General features: G+C 41.3%; 1 protein-coding gene across 4 annotated transcripts in view; it reads left to right on the plus strand.

Annotated features, from left to right (window-relative positions):
• ACYP2 (acylphosphatase 2) overlaps window positions 1-7,179 on the plus strand; it is a 47,401-nt gene extending 40,222 nt beyond the window's left edge. For 3 of the 4 annotated variants that reach the window (XM_074817063.1, XM_074817064.1, XM_074817065.1), the window contains one exon: window positions 6,236-7,179. In XM_074817063.1, coding sequence (XP_074673164.1) covers window positions 6,236-6,350 — 115 coding nt within the window. In that variant the 3' untranslated portion in view covers window positions 6,351-7,179. The remainder of the gene's footprint in view (window positions 1-6,235) is intronic. The other variant, XR_012622320.1, reaches the window with a different exon arrangement.
• The last annotated feature ends 11,682 nt before the right edge of the window (window positions 7,180-18,861 follow it).

Consider the following 18,861-nt stretch of genomic DNA (forward strand, 5'->3'; position numbering starts at 1 on the left):
AAGTAAATTCGAGGTACATGGAGTGAATTTCTGTCCTAATGCAAACCAGGTAATGATCATTTTTACGTTAAATTTTGCTAATAATATATACAATGTGATGAACATTAACATACAAGTCATGTCTCTCATATTCTATAACTAGGAATCCAACACGAAAATGTGTATTTGAAGCATATTCAGTGTTGAGTCCCACAATATCTTAAATATATCAGATGCTGCTAATGTGCCCTTGCTGTTGATATTACTATCAGAGTAAGCTCATCATGTGTTCTTTACAGCAACACTGGCCTTGAGTGGAGCAGGATTTGACAGAAGAGATACAAACAAATTAACAACATTCATCTGACAGCTGTGTTTAAAAAACAAAGTCAAACACTAGTTTTGATTAAATATGTTTCTCCTCTTTCTAAAACAGTTCCAGAACTTCTGCTAAATATCCAATGGGCCAAGAAATTCCTGCTGTCAGGATGCCTGGAGCAGCTAGTGAACGGGCAGCAGTGGCGCAGCCTTCCCCAGAGCTGCAGGCTCGAGCCCCGTTCTGGGGTACTGTACTTAGGCCTCAGCAGGTTGCTTCATTTCTAGCCCACCCACTTCTTGACCTTGATCCTTAGACAACTGATGACTTACTTGAGGGTGGTTTTTTTTGTTCCCAGTCTTCTGAAGTAACCTGTCACTTGACTTTGATTTGGCTGACTGTGCTGGGGTCATTCTAATCAGTGTTCTAAAAGTTCCCTCCATTGTGCTTCTCCTAGTTCTTTTTCTACTTTTCCCCCCTTCCTTCTGCATATAGGTGTATGCAAACGGTATGGAGGGGCAATTAAAAGCAGAAATTTGATCCTGACCTAGTGTGGACTGCTGCCTGCAGTGGTTTTGGTGCTGTATCAGGCAGCAGGTATAACAGTTTGAAAACCACCTGATGTCCTTAGTCTCGGGGGGTGCAACAGTCTCCATGGCAGCACAGAGGCCCCTTGAGCAGAGCTCTACAGGCAGCAGCTTTTTGGGTCAGGTGGCTTCAGGTTTCTACCCAAAGCTAGAGTCTAGTTTTGAGAGTTAACAAAATTACAAAGACCAGAGAATCAAGGCCAGTAGGAGCAAGTGGTCTGTACATCTGGCTTGAGTCCTCTTGATCTTATCCTGTGCCAAAATATTGGTAATTCTTCCCAGGATTCTCCCCAGGATCCCTCATATTTTTTCTTCAGAACCTGTGTTCTCCACCTTATTAAGACCTTAATTGCTTTTGCTAAAGTTAAAATGCTAAATGAGTTTTCTTCAGAGCACATGATGATTCAAATGGTGTCAAACAAAACTATTTTCAAACACTTTTCTTACAAAGGATATTATCCTTCCTGATAGTTTTTTTCACAACAACATTGAACCCTATAAGTTTTGTTTCTAGATCCCTTCTTTACTATTAGGCCCTGGCAGCCGGAGCAGAGGTGCAGGGACAATGCAATTGCTCTACAGTAAGCTGAGGGAGATGTCTTTACTACACAGGCTGCTAGAGGCTTTGCCTACATGGAGGTTTGAGGTTTATAAAAACAAAGGCTTTAAGTAGAATGTTCCTAGCCCTTATGATTGTAGAGAAAGGCTTGAAAACCATGGCTAAAGTTCTTCCCAAAAGCTCTGAAGCCAGAAAGCAATGAAAAATTCTGCAGTTCTCCTGCAACTATTTAAATACCAGGATTTCTGAAAACCTGACAGTAGTGTTTCAGAATAGGACAACATTTTGGAGGTATTTTATAAATATTTGCATTTGTAGTCTGTGCTGTCAGAGATGCAAATAGAATCTTCAAAAAGCAGCATTCTCTCCAGTATTTTATCCTAAACAAAGGGAAACAAAGTGTAAACAAGCTAGTGCCTTTCTTTTCTTTTCCTCTAAATAAAAGTGCACATTTCTCTTGTTCCACTGCAAGTGACACTGCAGTTAAGGTGAAGAAAAACAAACATATTCCTAAACTGTGCCTAGCTCACCAAGTGTTAATGCTGTGGGGCATTTTCAGGGCCACTTGTAGCACTATAGACTGTAAGTTGCTCCAGTCTCAGGATAAAACACCTGGGCTTTTTGCATACAATAAATGACCTGCTGTGGAACCATCCTATGAATCTCAGTGGTTAGATACAGAGTCCAGCACAGGGGAAACTGCTTTGTTCATGGTACGCCTGCTGTGTAAAGGTGCAGAAGGCTTGTATCCTCCTGCATCAGAGTTACTTGTTCCGTATCAAAGCAGGAAAATATTTCAGTCAGAGAGCAATGTGAACCAAGCCGTTTATTTTAGAGAAATTGGGTTAATAGCGTAGATTACAGTTAAAATAAGTCTTACTCAGGGAAGTCATAGTCACTGTAGTGCCTGTAGTGTTCCAAGCGCAGTATTTTTTTAGGGCTGTGGTACTCTCATCTTGCATTAGAGAGGCAAAGCTCCTTTAACATTTCCAGAGAATGAACTAGGCTTGACCAGGTGAGGCTTGATCTGGAGAAGTTAACAGGTAGGCATGTGTGCCTCAGCTTGCGAGGAGCCCTGCTTGGAGCAGTGTACGCAGCCAGGCTCTTCCTGTGAGACCCTAAATTGGGGTGGTGTAAACCCAGCTCTTGAGATGTTTTTCCAGTAATATGTTGAATGAAAAGAGCCTGGTTGCCTAGGTAACAAGCCAGTCACTTAGCAAGGTTCGTTTTACTTAGTGAAATAAGAGAAGAAGAATGACGGATCCAATTGTTTTAAACTCTGAGGAGTAACGCTCCAGGAACATGGGACAGGGAAAGTGTGTGTGGAAGCAGGGCCAGGAAGCTGTTCAGGCCGGCGGTCCGAATGGGGCTGAGGAAGTAAAACCCAGAAGGGTGAGGAAAATATGCTCTGAGGGGCTTCAGTAACAGTGCCTGGAGGGTCAGCTATGCTTGGGAATGCTGCTGAAGTTGCTTCGGGGGTCTTTTCGCGATCGTCCCTATCCAGCTGTGGCCGCTGGGCTGACGGGGCCTGGCTGTGGCGGGACACTAGGCGTGAGGCGGTAGGCGGGTCCCCCTGGCAACAGCCAATCACCAGGTGCCGCCTGTCTGAGTGAACCAATCAGCGGGGGGTTCTTAGCCCCGTGGCGGAGGGCGGGAACGCAGCCGGGGGTGCTGCCTGCCCTGAGGAGAGACCCCGGGGCACCGGCCGGCCTGGCTTCTCCCCGCTCGGGAGGTTGTGGAACTCCTGAATCTGACACTAACCTGCATCTGGGTCGGCCTAGTCCCCACACGGATAGCTTATTTCTGAACAGTGAGATCGGAGTATGGCCTGGAGCGGTTCCATGGACATCAGGTACTTGAGAATAAAACATGGTAGGAAATGGCTGTTTGCAGACGAGCTCTTGTTCCAGACTCCGTGAAGGAGTGCAGCTTCAGAAATGGAGCTTAACATTGAAGAGGAGCTGTACACTCTTGTGTCGCAGACTAAAGGAATGTCCTCGTTTGGTTCAGACCTACCCCATGTGACAAGTGAGGTGAAGGCTGTCTTTCTCACTGCTGAAGAAAAGTGGGTAGCCGCAGTGAGTTTCAAAAATGCATGCTAAAAATGGCAAGCTGAAACTCCAAATGCTACTAAGTGTAGCTAATCTCTTGCACACATTGGGTGATCTGAAATTCATGGCACATATGAGAGAAAATTAAGAAGGCTGAGTGAAGCAAGAGGAGGATAGTGAACTTCTGAACCTCAGGTCTACTGATCTGGTTACTAATGAAAGTTAAAAGCATTTTCAAGATAGCTACCAAAGATATTGGAGACTATATTTTCTACTCTGTAGATAAATGAGGAAGCAACTATAACTGTGTATTACTTTCAGCAAATACTGTTAGCAAATGATTTCCTTCTTGCTTTGCTTGTAAAGAACGTGCTACCTCAGTGGTCAGTGAATGGTCTGTTACTTGAGCGAAGTGAGGAAAGTCTTATTGCAGAGTACTAGCCTTTTGGTGAAGACATCTCAGGTAGGGAAGGAACACTTCCTTCCCTATTTCCTGCACTAAATAAGGAATAAAATAAATTCATCCTATGAAGAGTTTCTGTGGAGGTGGATTGTCTTAATTGGAATTTCATAATTTGTACTTAATTATAATTCATGTGAGAGTGTATGGAGCTGACTGAATAAAGTTTGCTCTGTGCAGTTTGCAAAGTGACTTTCTTCAGAAGTGGAACTTGAGGATGGGAAGCAGCCATGGATGAGTTTTGCTCTTATGTACAGTTGTGAAAACTGGGCAAGGAATAGTTGTCTGTTAGTTTTGTCTAGTACAAGCTAATCTTTAAAATAAGCAGGAAAAAAGGAAATAGTCTGACTTGTGGATATCCCATTAGTTTTCTGAAGAGAGTACTGATGATTAAGTAATTCAGTATTTTAAATACATGTTATTTTTTTCTCACTCGACATCCAAGTAAATAAACAAGGGGCTTTTCAGATGTTTCATAATATGGAACAAAATGGACTGGTCTGTTACTAGGCTTTTCCTTTTGTTGAAATATCTGGTCTGCCTTTAGGGCTCCAGCATGGAGTGGAAAGTTGGGTTTTGCTGTTTCACTCATGTACTCCACTTGCTGTGATACTGTCCTTACTGGAAAGGCTTCATTTGAAACAGACAAGAAAGGAGGTTGTTCACAATATGAACCAAAGAGCAAGAGCTGTAAAGATGTGTAAACATCTGACAGACTTATTAATTTTAATTCCTATATACTAAACTAAGTCTTGTCACACTCTGAACATGATATCCATATCTGGTTTGTGTTTTCTAGGCAGTCTTTCCGTATAGAGACTCTAGTGGTGAAATAGGAAGGAGCTCACATTGCTCCTTGGCACTGCAACTCTATAATCCACCAATCATACTCCAAGGGTTACATTTCAAAATAATTAATAGGACATAGCTGCTTTCTTAAAGTGTTAAGGATATATATTGGTTCATAATGAAGAGGCTGTGTGCAGAGGTCCTCAGTACAGGCTTGGAGCTGTCTGTGCTAGGGATGAGACCAATCTTAGGAAGGACTAGCACAGTTTGGAGGAAATTACTTGTCTCTGATAGCCAAGGAAGACGCAGGAGATGTTTTGCAGTGTTACATTGTCAGAAGTTGTCTAAAAAAAACCCCTCTCCTGTCACAGAGGGTCTCTAACAAGACATACTTCTATACCCTAGCTGCGGTTTATTTATTTATATATGCTGTGACATAAGCAATCTCTAGGGACATTTTTCATTATAAAGACATCAAAACTAAGTCTTCCTGCAAGAACACTGCATTTTATAATGTTCAGTGTGGGTTTTTTGTTCCAATGGCTTAATTAACATAGCTGTTAATAAGACATAACTCTTACAGTGTTCAGATTGGTCTTTAAATGAATAATGATATATTTCTTAATACTAATCACCAATATGTATCTATACCAGTTTATGCATTATTACAGTTATAAAAAAGAATTGGGTAGAAATACATTTCTCCTTACATGTGGTACAATAAAATAGTTTTTTTCCTATTTCTGAGACATCAGTACAACAGAATATACTGAGCAAGTATTTTTTGTAAATAAGCCTCTCTGAGCAGTCTTGTCTGCTGCACTTGGTGTTTGTGCACCTCCTTTTATCACACACCAGTTTATCGCTACTGTGGATTAGCAAATTACTGCAGGATAAGAATACAGTGGGTGTGTGTGTTGGAGCAGCCATTGCGCTGGCAGCTTCCAGCCTTATTATGGTAATTTGTGTTCACTACTATTTCCCTACTGTGCTGTGGAGGAAGGCGAGAACCACCATAACTAAAGATTGGATCACAATGCAAATCCAGGCAGTGACTGCTTAAGAATTAAGAATGCCTGTATAAAATTCAGACTACATTATTGCAGTTTAGTGTTGCTTTGTGACATCACGTTGATTGTGTTTTGCTTTATGTCTTTTTGCTGGTTTTGAAATGACTTATTTTCATTTCTGTTTTCACTTCTTTTAGATGTCAGAAAAGGGTAAAATGGCTGTTAAGATTTCTTGATAATATTTTTCAATTAGAATGGTTTTTAGGTCCTTGCTGAAAGTGTAGTATTGAATTGGCAAATTATTTTAATGCTATGAATAAGGACTTAAAACGGATTTAGCCTTTAGTTAGATATGTTTTTATGTAATGTTCTGTAATATTTTTTGTAATATCCATGCATTTTAAATAATTGTTTTTAAGGAGAAAGTGAGGGAAAACAAAAGAACTAAACACTTTATATGCTAACGGTCTCATTTTTCTTGCAGGAAATCCTGGCTGAGTAAAGTTGGAAGCCCAAGTTCTCGCATAGATCGAACAAATTTTTCCAATGAAAAGGAGATTCCCAAGCTTGACTTCTCAGGATTTAGCACTAGATACTAACAGAAGAAAACATTGCTAAGCACAAGACAGTGATGTTTCTGCTGCATGATATTTTCTGTGCCTCCATAAAATGTCACGAGATCATTTGGATGCTTTCTATACTAGAGATAAAAGTAAATGGTCCTTGTTCAAATGAAGTAAGAGCTCTTAGTTGCTGTGTTAGACATTTTACACCATGAATCTAAAGTATCTAAAGTGCCAATATCTTAATTTATTGCATCTTGAAAGCTAGCTAAATGGGTTAAAGTGTCACTGATTATTTGTGCACAATGAGATGTGTATATAATCATATGGCACCTAATCCTTACACTGTGAGTCATATTTTCGATGCAAAATAATAAATTTATGTTCTACACTCTGTAATCTCGCCAGAAAGTTACCTACAGAGCTGGAACATAGAGATCTGTTGTAACAGCTCTGTATTATAGATCATGTTATTTGTGATAATTACTTAAGATATAGTGGTAATTAACAATAAATGTATGTTGCTTCAAACTAAGATTATCTAACCAGCTCTGGTTTAGAAATCTATCTAATAATGCAGATAAGTCTTGGAACAAGACTATGAAATGTGTGGCCTCTCACCCCTTTTTTCTTGTTTACATACAGCTTACATCCATACTTACTATAAGGATGTTTTGATCTTTTTTGCTTTTTGGTGTTCTTACTGCAGTTGAAGATTTTGGCTTCCCTTATTGATGTCTACTTGCCCCTGAGTTAATATGCGTTGGAACCCGATTCAACATGATGCACCACATAGGTCATATCAAGTACATGAGAGGTCCTGAGAAGCTTGAGTTATGTGCTTGCAATAAATATTGGAAAAGTCTTTGCAGTATTGGATCTAATTCTCATGTACAGTGCTCTTTTCACAGGCACCGAGGAGTCTGTCAGGGCTGGAACAGACCTATATCCTCAGTTCTAGAGTACTTCTGTGTCAGGATTAGTGCACACAGGAAGACTTTGGTTAGACCGCTGATGTACCCGAGCAGGCACCGCGTGATCTGGCAGCACTCTCAGTTTATCAAGATGGGTCTGATGGTGCTGGAAGTCCCTGTAAGAAGCGGGTGGTACACGAAGCGCAGCAACACGACGGTAGCTTGGCCACGGGCGCTCCCAGCATGGGCAGAGCCTGTGCTTGTCTGCCCAGGCTGTATACTCTAAGGTGCCCTTCTTGAGCGTACTTCAGCTGGTGTTTGCACTGGTTGGTCTGTACCCCTTCAAAAGGTAGGTAGTGTCAGTTTAGGTAGCAGCATCAAATTTGTGGTTAACATCTTAATTTCAGGAAAGGACATTTCATAAGTTCTGTTGCGCTTTTTCATCTGTGCAGAGCAAGGTGCGCATAGGAAGGTATTTGCACTGATTACTAGATGTATTTGTACTGGGCCTTTATGCATTAAGCGGTAAAATTTTTCTTCTAGAATTTGCAGGAGTTAGTTATATTTTTTTATATTTCTACCCTTAACTTTACCCCAGCCAAAACCAGCACAAACCAGCACTTGACTTCTGTGATCATACACAAGCATCCTTTGTGGAAGTCACTGTCAATAACTCTTGTTCAACTTGAATGGTAAATGGCAAAGTTCAAGTGTAGCAGTAGCTCAATAGCTGTTACATCCTCTCTGAAAATTGTATCCTGCTGAACATAAGTAGTTCAGATTTTTCTTGAAGCTACCTGGCAGAAGATACTCCCTTACTCAGAGGTGCTTCCAGCCAAGTTGCTTTGTTCATATTTTGAACAACAATGGTAGAGGAAGGCAGAAAACAAATGGGACATTATATACCCAGGAAGAGGAGCCAAAGATCAAATTGTTGTTTTGATGTTTTGGCATGGGTGGAACTGGATTCTCACAAGGGCTCAGTAGTTTTCCCCTGACACAGCTGGAAATGCAAGCCTTGAGAAGGGGGAAGCAGCCATTTTAAATGCTCGCTTTTTTGGGGAGAAAACGTGCATGTAGAGAACTTTGAGAAAGTTGAAAAGTGAAGAAATCTGTATGTAACTGTTTCTCACATACTGAAAACCAAAAAAATATTTCAAGTCTTGATATGAGTGCTACACCAAGGATTTTATAATGCTTTTCCTAACCAGGAAGTATTTCAGCAGAAGTTATTTCGAGTGTGGTATTAAGCAAATATAATCCCTGTCATTTGTGGCCCGTATTCTGTAGGCCAGATCTCTTGTTGAGTCTGTCACAAGGGTGGTTTTCTGTATCGGTGTGATAATGCTCAGCCTCTGCTTTTGTGCTCATTTTGAGCCTGTCTGAAAGAGTTGATTCTGGAATACATCTATAACCTTCCTCTTTGTGAGTCCGCAATGCTGGTGTTTTCTTGTCAACATCTACTTCCCTCACAACAGTGATATGACAAGAGGCAAAAAATACATCCAAGTTCTCTAGTGAGTTGAGCTCTGAGTGTTCTTAATAGTATAGAAAACTAAAATACATGTACTTAGTTATGTGCCATAAAGTATTTAAGTTTTCTAACAGTGCTAAATAAATTACCCATAGTATGCTTTTTCTTCTCAGAGAAGTTAAGATTTTTGCTGAGCAAATAAACACTAAAGGTGTGTCTGTGCTTCCCAGAAGCCTGGGGCAGGGTTTGAAGAGGAAAAGGATGTAAATACCATATTCCATACCTTCAGAGTTTTGGGAAGTCTTATAGGCAGTTGTACTTCTGGAGTGTATGTACCCCTGTAGAGTTTTCTGAACTGAATGGAGTTCCAAGGGGTAAAGGGATCTTTTCCCTTAACTTCCTCATTCTAGCCAGAGGTGGAGGCCCAGGATGGTGATAAGGGTAATAATAATGTATAACATAGGGGGAAAAAAAAATGTATGTCTCTGGGAATTTAGGCGTTACTGAGGCCAAAGCCCATCTGTAATCAAGCTGAGGAATTAATACTTGACTCAGTGAGTGCTGCTGGCATGCTGATGCACAGCCCTGGGGAAATGCCTTACAGACATCTTAGGCTCTCTTTCCATTGCACTGAAATCCAACTTGAATACATCATAGCAGTTTTTAACTGTTGTTGTGTAGCCATGTGTTGTTCATGCAAATGCCTGCAGTGTGGTTAGGACCCTGTGTTTGTTGAGGCAGATAGCCAACCTGAGAAGTAGCTTGTCTGTGCACAGGGAATGTTTGGTTTGCACAGAGTGGCATCTGCCTTACTAGTGGGTAAATAGAAGCTTGTAGGACTCCTGCCCAGGTGATCATCAGCAATAAGCAAATAATCCTGCATCTCCCTGGGCATGTGCTGCACACAAAATGGTGGCTTGTGCTGACAGCAGGAAAGGGAATAGACCAAAGGTTGTAAGTAGCTTTCATGAGATGGTGTTGGCAAAAGCACCTTGAGAAGTAGTAGTTTAGAAGACACCATGTCATCGTTGCTCTCCTGACAAGGCTATTAAAAGTGAACAGATACCAGTTCGTTTTTTATAAGTTACATGTCTTTTTCCAAGACAGATAATCAAAGAATGTTCAAAGTAGCTTCTGTTCTCTGTCCGAAAGATCCTTCAGGTCGAGGCAGGATGCAGTGTTGCAGCTGGAGCAGGCCAAGGCTTAACGGGAGTCTGTGGCACGGCAGGAGGTAGTGGTAGCTTCCATCTGCCAGCTTTCTGGGTAGGCTAGTGAGGCTGGACTGTGTGCTAGTGAGTTCAGGGCTTCTGAAATTGGATGAAGAGCTGGTCAGAGGGATTGCATGAGTCTGGGCAAGATGCCTTCATGGCTGGGGAGATTTGAGCCCTCTGTAGAACTTGGTTGCTCAGAAGTATTTTTCCATGCTGCAATTCACATGTTGCTGTGTTACTGCAACTAACAAGGTGTTTTCTTGCACTGCATGCATTAATCTTCTTTCATTTAATTCTCAGATTCTCTTAAAGTATCATGAGTCCAAAACCATCCAACTTGTGGAAATACAGCGTGTGCAAAACATCAGAGCAGTATCTCTAGATTTAATGAAAACATCATTGATTTTGAGGAGCCAAAGAATTCCCATGGTAAGATAACAAAAAAAGACAAGAACAGTTGGCTAATTAGACATCAAAACTAAGTTGACAACTTTTTCTACTGCGTACTAATATCACTCAGTTATAACTGCAGCTATCCTTTAATTTTATTTTCAATTATCTTAAAAAATGCAACACAGTAAGAATGAATGTTACCTAGGCCAACTCCATTCTTGCTGTAAGTGGAAACAGTTTCCACCTATCTAAAAAGGGTCGAGACTTCTGACAGTCTGTTCCCACTATTACCAAGTTATTTGTGAAATCTGGTCAGTGCTGACTTTCTTCAAGGAAAATGTTGTACTCCACTGTAACTTAAGAAAGTGCACATCATTAAACCTTAAGACCGGACATGTTAATTAAAATTGGAGCTTAACTCCTAAATGGCCATGCAGTTTAAAGAAATTATGAGTTTGTCTATATTTGATTAAACAAGAAAAGAATTAAATCTTCCGTAAGCGGTGAACAGAATGAGAGTGTTCTGCCTCATCAGGAATGATGTAATCCTGTATTATGCTATTTACTATCAATACTTGCTATGTTGTAGTGCAGAATAGGAATATTCTGCTATACCTACCCGTTCTTGAGCCTTCATACAGAGAAAAGCATGACAGTATCTCCTGCCATACTTTGTCTTATGTGACACCAATCTGTCAGTTTTTATTTTCTTGATATCCTCTGGAGCTGCCTTGCTTGGCTTGCTTTCTTCTTAGAAAACAGTATGCATGTTTGCTGCTGGAATACTCGTACTAGACAGGTTGAACAGGATTAGTCAAGAGAGCTTACTGATTAATGCATGGCTCTGTGCAGCTACTCCCTCCTGAAAGTACTCTAATTTGATGGGGATGCTATAATGAAAGATGATACAGGCAAAAATTGCTCTGTGCTGTATTTATTTTATAAAAAGTCTCTTTATACAATGGCAATACTGTAAATTGGCGTCCCTGTAGTATTGTTTGTTATTGAAGGCTCCCCACAGTATCTTGTGTAGTGGCTATAAGTACTACTACTATTGAGTTAGAAGTCATTTCTGCATCAAAACCAAAACACAAAATAACTATGCTTGCCCCAGTTCATTTGATGTTAATAATGACATAACAGAATTACAAATACTGAAATGGAAGATCAAAGGAGGAGCAACCTCACTTTTAGTTAAAGGGGCTGCAGAAATGGATTGAAAGGTTTTACTAGTCAAAATTCAAGAATGGTTTAAGTAATTCTGAGGATACCAGTTGTCTTCCACAATATAGGTGATCTTAGTATAATAACTAATATACATAAGTGCAAATATAAATATATAGACATCTTTTCTGATTAATTACTTCATAAATCAGTTGTGAAATGTAGTGGTCTTTATATCAGAATGCAACAGCATGAAGAATTACACTCTAAACAGCATTAATGGAGGAGTATGAGAAGTTTGGCCCAATATCATCAGAGTAAAGACCTGCTCTTTGAAAAGGCACTGTGGGTTCTTCTGTAGCTGGGCTAATAGCTGCTTGGTGTTAACTAATGTCTCTGATTCTGCTATTTTAGAAATAGAGAACTTGTAACACTTCTTCCAGCATTTGAGCTGTTCCTGCTTGTGGACAGTAGGCTTTAAGCCACACTTATGATTCACAGACATTTGATCAGTGTCAAGAAGTAGATGTTGTCCATCATAACCATGCACTGGTGTCTAGCCCAGAAAAAAGGGACAGTACCCTTGAGGCTTTTTGTGAGCAGTTTTATTCCGGCTCTGATACGCATGGCACGCCAAAACTGGGCTGAATGAGAGCTGTACCCAGAATGCCTAGTTTCTCCATGAACTGAGAGGCAACCTGCTGTTCACTTGTATTTGGCAGAGAGATAGCAGAACAAACAATGCAGAGACCCGGCTTTGTCTTCGGGAGCACTAACTTCTGTTCCATTGGAATGCTGCCCTGCAGTGCAGTGAGCACAGCAGAGGGGCATGCAGCACAGGAACACTACCAAGCAAGGAAATGCAGTATGAATGGGACAGTGTTTGACAACTGGTAGATAAGATAAAGACAGTAACTCGCTTTCTTGGTGCTGGCTTTGTTTTTTCCTACTCAAAGAAGTATCACTGTGGCTTCAGTAACATTCTAAAAGCCGGAACTTTCTTGCATGAAGCTCACCACTTGAAAACATGCCAGATACTGTGCGATTCCAAGCTAACTAGTGATTACCAGTTTGTAGTTACAGTTGTTCTGCAAAAAGTGGGAGCAGGGAGCGGTGGACACCTACAACTGTGCAAAGCATTAATAGCAATATCTGAGGTATAGGGATGGTAAATAGAGCGGTAAGGGTGCAGGAACTGGACTTCTTAAAAGCTCAACATGGAGAAATTTAGCTTAATTTGTTTTTTTGGAGCTGCAGTTAATGGCATCACTGGAAACTAGATCTTGGTGAGCAGCATAAACAGAGGAATGCCAGTGGGTGATGAGGGTCTCAGCAGAACAGGTCCTATCTTGGAGGAGTTCTGAGTTTGACAAAGCATTCAGGAGCAAAGGGTCAGGAGCTATGTTTGGAGCATGAAAAGATCCCAATAATCTATCAACTGTTAAGAGAATCATCTATTGATTTAGATAGCAGCATCTTGGTGCTGGGCACAGCTTGGCTGGGGACACTGGAGAGTTACTGTGAGTCTTGTACAACTGTTGCTGATGTTTTGTATTGTTTTCCCCTGTTTAAAAACAACTAGCCTCATGAAACTTTTATGGCATATACTACTGAACTGTACAACTACTGTACTGCTGAGCAGCTTAGTTCACTTGGGAGGAGAAATTGTAGTACCAGGTAGGAAAATAAACCTGAATTGTGATGTGTATCTGCAGATAAGGGAGGGGCTATGATAGTAACATCTCTTATCAGAAATGACCGTGTCTGCACTCAGGACATAGGCAGACAAAAAATGTGCAGACCAAGTTGGAGCTAATTAATGACCCACTATATAACCCAGAGAAAAAAACCTGTTCAGTTATCTAAGTTTGCTGACACTTTCAAAACAAAATGATGACTAAATAGTAATGTCTATGCCAAAGAATGAGTGATGTACCAAGATGAATAGGATTTAGGCACTATTTATCGCAGTTAAGCCATAGCCTGAATACCATAATGCTGATTACTTAAATTCATTATGCAGACAGTATAATCTAGCAGTCAGTAGTGTGCCTGCGAGAAGGAAGAAACCATTTCTGTTGTTTTAAACTGAATTGTAGGCACAGAGTGACTGATGAGATGGTGCTTTGTCTTATTTCTAAGATACGATATTAACATTTGTAACAAAGCTTTTGTCTGAAGCAAAGTCCATTAAACCTACCGAACTCCTACATTCTACTGTTAAAAGTATTCAGAAGTGTGAAATTCACCACAGCTGATAAAGGACCCATTTTCTACCTTCGGTCTTTCAGTAATATCATGACATTTTATATAGTCCGATGCTGACGGTGCTCAAACTGAAAATGCATTTTGTGATTCTTCTAGATTGTTAGCTCTTCAAGTTTTCTGGATCCAGATAAGCACACAGTGTTTTGTGTGTGATAAATGCCTTCCCAGAGTTTTCCTGCCTAGAACCACCAGATGAGTAGGAATCCTTAGTGCTTTTCAACTTCCAGTCAAGGAACTACTTTATCAAAGGTAGGAAGTGTGACTTGCCAGTTCTGTGGAAACTAAGGCACACAAAGGTTAGAAGTTTTGGTTTAGGTAGTTAATTCAGCTGTAAAAAGGGAACTTTACACCTTTGCAACTTTGAGATTGTGAAGCTTGCTTGGCACCAAAGTACAGGTTAGGAGCAGAACAGAGTACCTTTGTGTGCAGCAACCTGAGTGAACCGTGGTCTGTTCGTACTTACTTGCTGTGGAGGTCTGTCAGTCTGTCCGTGTGAGAGATGCTGCTGGTGCTTGCATCATGTGGCTTTAAAGAGCCGGCAGTGCAGGGGTGCAATTCCAGCTTCTATTTATGTCACCAGTCTTTATCCTGTGGAATAAATAATAGTTCATTTTTATGGCGTTAATACTCACTGAGATTCTTGTGACCAGTGTTACAGCTCTGCACACAATTAGTTATAGAAATTATCATGTATGAAATAAAAGTTTTACTCTGACCTGGACACGAAATTTACTCTTTGGGTGGTATGAAGTGTCACATTCCTGAGCTGCCCTTTTTCTCAGTGGAAATACTGTAATATTTTGGGAAGAAAAGAAAAAGAAGGGACAACAATAGCCACAACTTCTGAAATAGTCAAGCTCCATTTAAAACACACAAGTGTTCTGGATGAGCCAAATTAATTGTTCCAAAAATACTGAGATGACAGTTCTGCTTATGAGAAATGCTTACAGGTTTTTAACCAGGCAAAAAGGGCAAATCCTAATGAATTAGGCCTGCAGTGCTTATTTTGCTTCTTAGACTACGTAATACTTAAATGTGTTATATACAGGTGCAGGGTGGGTTGCAGTGACTGCTTTCAACCCTTCAGACTGTGCTACAGTTGAAGTCTGGGAGCTGTTTTGGTGTCTGATGCAAAGGCTGGTTAATCACTCTAGTATTGCATCTTCAGATACAGTGCTGGGTTCAAGAGAAAGGGAAGAATTCTGCTGTTGTACACCTCATGAACCCCTCTCAGGCAGCAGTGCAAAATGGCACCTTCAGTTTTGAGGTGATGTACTTGCCCCAGCCCCAACCACTTGCCTCTGGGTCACGCACATCCCATGTTTTTTACCCTGTTAGCAAGAAATTAGTAAGAAGGGGAAAACATAAAGCCCAGTAGCAAATTGCCTTCTTACCTGGCAGCTCTACTGACCAGCAGCTGTTTATCTCTGGGTAGCAGTCTTCACTCGGTAGTTGCTTTTGTAACTTTTTACATAGTGTTCATGAATTTAATGAATGAAATTACATGGGAAAGCTGAGGGGTTTTTTTAATGTCATCTTTCCTTTCTTCTAAAAGCCATGGCCGGGACTTACATGCATTTTTAAAAACCTGTCTGTTGGGGGATGGAGGCACTAAAAGCTGTAGAGGACATGACATGGCTGTGATAATTAATAGGATTTGATATGCTCAATACAGGCTTGCCTTGAAGCAAATCACCATAGAAATCCAACTCATGTTTGGTCCTAGGGGAAAGGCTCAGAATAGTTATTTTGCTTTGTAGCCTGCCCACAGGGTAAATGTTTCAAGTGTCTAAAGGGAGATAGTGTGCAGAACCAGGGCCATTCTGCTGAAAATGCTACAGAATTATCAGTTCTGAAGAACCTTAGCAATAGTGTGTTACCTTTGCTGCCATCACTGCAAAGTGGAAGATGACAAAACAGTTATTTCTCTCTGCTGCTACTGCCATATAGGAGGCATTAAGTACTGGAGACTTGGAGGCAGACTTAAATTCAGATGCTCCTATTCAATGAAATAACCCCCCCCAAGATGTCAGATGTACATTATTCATCATCAAACACTTCATGCATATAATAAGCAAGAAAAAAATACCTTCTGAATTGTGAAAATATGCTTTAATTCAGATAGTAAACAACCATAAATCAAAGACCTGTGACTGTGAGAAAAATACTTGAGAGAACGACCTATTTAAAAGTAACTTCAAGCAAGCACTAAACTAAGGCAATTGAAACAAGTATTTAAAAAGAAAAATAAATCTTCCTCCTAACTATTAGAAAAATAGGTAGAGGGATCTTTTGAAGCAAACATCTTCACCAGTGCTGCCACCCCTAGTATCAGTGTATCTTTTGCCTTGATTAGTACATGCAATACTTGCTGCTCAGTGGTCATGGGCTGGTTATGCTTCTGTGTATCACAATGGTTATTTATAACACTCATCTGAATGAGAGAAGTCCTACCAATTTACTGCTTCACACATTCCCACTAATTTATTTTTTCTCAAACATCTCTCCATGTTTTGAGCATCTGAGCTGTGATCCATCTGTCTGAGGCAGAGATGTTTATTCTTAGTCCGAGATGGAATTTCAGACTTCTGTTTCTTAGTTACCATTTTCCTTCACCCAAGACCTGTATATTTGCATGTATCATATTGACAACCTAAAATTTTAAGTGGAGCAGCTTAAGAAAATGAAACAGCTTAAGCAGTTTTAGAAGTCCCCTCAAGTGTGCTGAACTGCATCTCAACAGTACCTGCAACATGAAGTGTAAGGACTATGTACAGGCTTTTCTGCACTGAGCTGCTTCCATTTTTTTTTTCCCAGTCCTTTGTTGCTTCACGTTGGAGTTGTTGTATCCTAAAGGCTAATTCCTAGACCTTCCCTTCATGACAGTCTGTCTTAGTTCCCTTGAGTCTGAGGTCAGCCAGAGTATTAGAGTCTGTGAACTCCCAGAAACCTCTGTAACTCCCCTCTGTCCCTCTGGGATTTGCCTTTCTGTTTTATTTCAGGCTTTCACGGTTGATACAGCTCCCTGTACAATGCTCATCCAGGAACAGCCTTATATTTCTCCCCGCTCCTCATTCCTCACCTCTAGCTATTCCATTTTAGCTGATAGTGATCACTAAGGGCTTAGGCTCCTGCTTGTGCTGCAGTTAGTCTCTCCCAGAAGTCCTGCCTCAAATGCCACACTCCACTGGATCCTTGGGGGTGATACTTCCTGACAGTGTAACACCACTGGGATTGCATTACCCAGGCATGCAGAAGAGAGAAAGTGCCTGTCTAGCCTAATAAAGTAAACACGTGAGTAGAAAAACACAAGCCAGAGATAGAGCTAGGGCTGCACAGTACTGGGCTTTCGTCTGCTGGGATTGCTGCTCTTTTTCATTATGAAGAAAATTTTGTTATTAAGAGAAGTCGTGTATGCACAGGCTTAGGGAAACTGGTCAGCTCTGAGATTCAATCTGTTTAAGGTCTGAGTCAAGTAAATTTAATCCAAGAAAACAATTACATACAATGATCTTACTGTTTATCAACACACTTTACAGTGAATAGTGTCATTATGGTCCTGAAATGTAGTGATTCCTGCCTCACCCCCTCTAGCTCCTTCCTCGAAACCCGCCCCCCTCCCCCCCAGTCCTCCAAATGCATCCTACAATCCTTTTGGAGGCAATGGGCTTACAACAAACAAGTGGAAGCCCTGTGTGCTGCCTCATTGCTCTTCTGCCTTCTCTTCAGGAAACCAGAATGACTAAATCCATCCACAAGGTACCAATCTTAGAAAGTTATTTTATTTTTAACTCTCGATATAGATTCAGTACAGAGTTTTCTGCATGCCTCCGTATGCAGTGCCGATCTCTGAGTGCACCCACTTACATTTACATGAACATTACACTTGTGACTCTGCATGGCAGGGAACAATTCTGTCAGCGAGAGAACTTAAATCCACCTGTGATCAGGTAAGTGACTCCAGGGACACATTAAGGACCAGTTCCTTCAGATGCTGAATGAAAAATCAACAACCCAAACTGCCACATACCCCTTATGGTGTGCTTATATTTTCTTTAAAATGTGTGTGTGGAAAGAAAGGGGCGGGAAAATTTGAACTTGTGGCCTTGTCTATATTGAGGAAATCTACCAGGGAAATATCTTCTGCAGGTGAGCTGTTAGTGAAGCTCATGATTCTGTTTTTCTCTTGAACTTAAACTTACTGCTTCCTCCTCAGACAAGCTAGTTCTCAGGACTAAATGAGGGTTCTGAAGGAAGTACTGACTACAGTTGTCCAGTCACAAGAGTAGCCACCTCTGAAAGGATGGTAATGCAAGTGGGCAGTGGGTGTGTGCCATGGTTCTTGCCACAATTAAATGTCTGATAACTGGAAGTTGAGTCTGGCTGTAGAAACATTGCACTACAGGTCACTTTCTTCCTGTTTAACTCATTTCTGCTTGGAGCTGAAATGGTAACAAGGTGTCTTTTGGTGTAAACTGGAATTATAGAAGTAAAGCTCTGTATAGGTTGCTTTTCCAAGGCTGTGAGTTCCCAAATACTGCTTGAGAAGTGTCACATCACCTAGATGGTGATGCTGAGCAGAGTGCAGGAAGGGAACCTTGCTGACTTCCTTATGAAGTTGTAGAGCAGCTAACCAGCAGGAGAAACTGAAAACAGTGAGGGCAAACAACTCGGTGTATCTAAGATCAAGAAACGTGTATTAGCATAGACTGCATCCCTAACTGCTGATGGGGGAGAGACGTAATCTGTCAAGGCCATTTACCTCAATCAGTATGTTCCTTCACTGTCCACAACTGCGGCATTCTGCATGAACGGTCCCCAACCAGCAGAAGGTTTCCTCACAGCCAGATGGGAAGCTTCTGCCGGGGGCTCCGTGCCGAGCTGAGCTCTGCTTCTGTACTAGCTGCGTTTCAGGCTAGGGTGAGAAATGGGGATAGGTCTGGGCGGGAAGGCGAGGGGAAGAGGGGGAGGCACCCCGGAGAGCAGGCTGGGCTGATGCCTCTGTCGGCAGAGCCAGCGCAGGCGCCGCCATGCGCTCCTGTCCTCCCCGAGGTCAGTCCCGCTTCTGGCGTGGTGCCTCAGCCTTCCCGGATGGGGTTTCCTGGCAACCGTGCGCTCACAGC

The sequence above is a fragment of the Strix aluco genome, chromosome 3, assembly GCF_031877795.1.
Source record: "Strix aluco isolate bStrAlu1 chromosome 3, bStrAlu1.hap1, whole genome shotgun sequence".
NCBI lineage: Eukaryota > Metazoa > Chordata > Aves > Strigiformes > Strigidae > Strix > Strix aluco.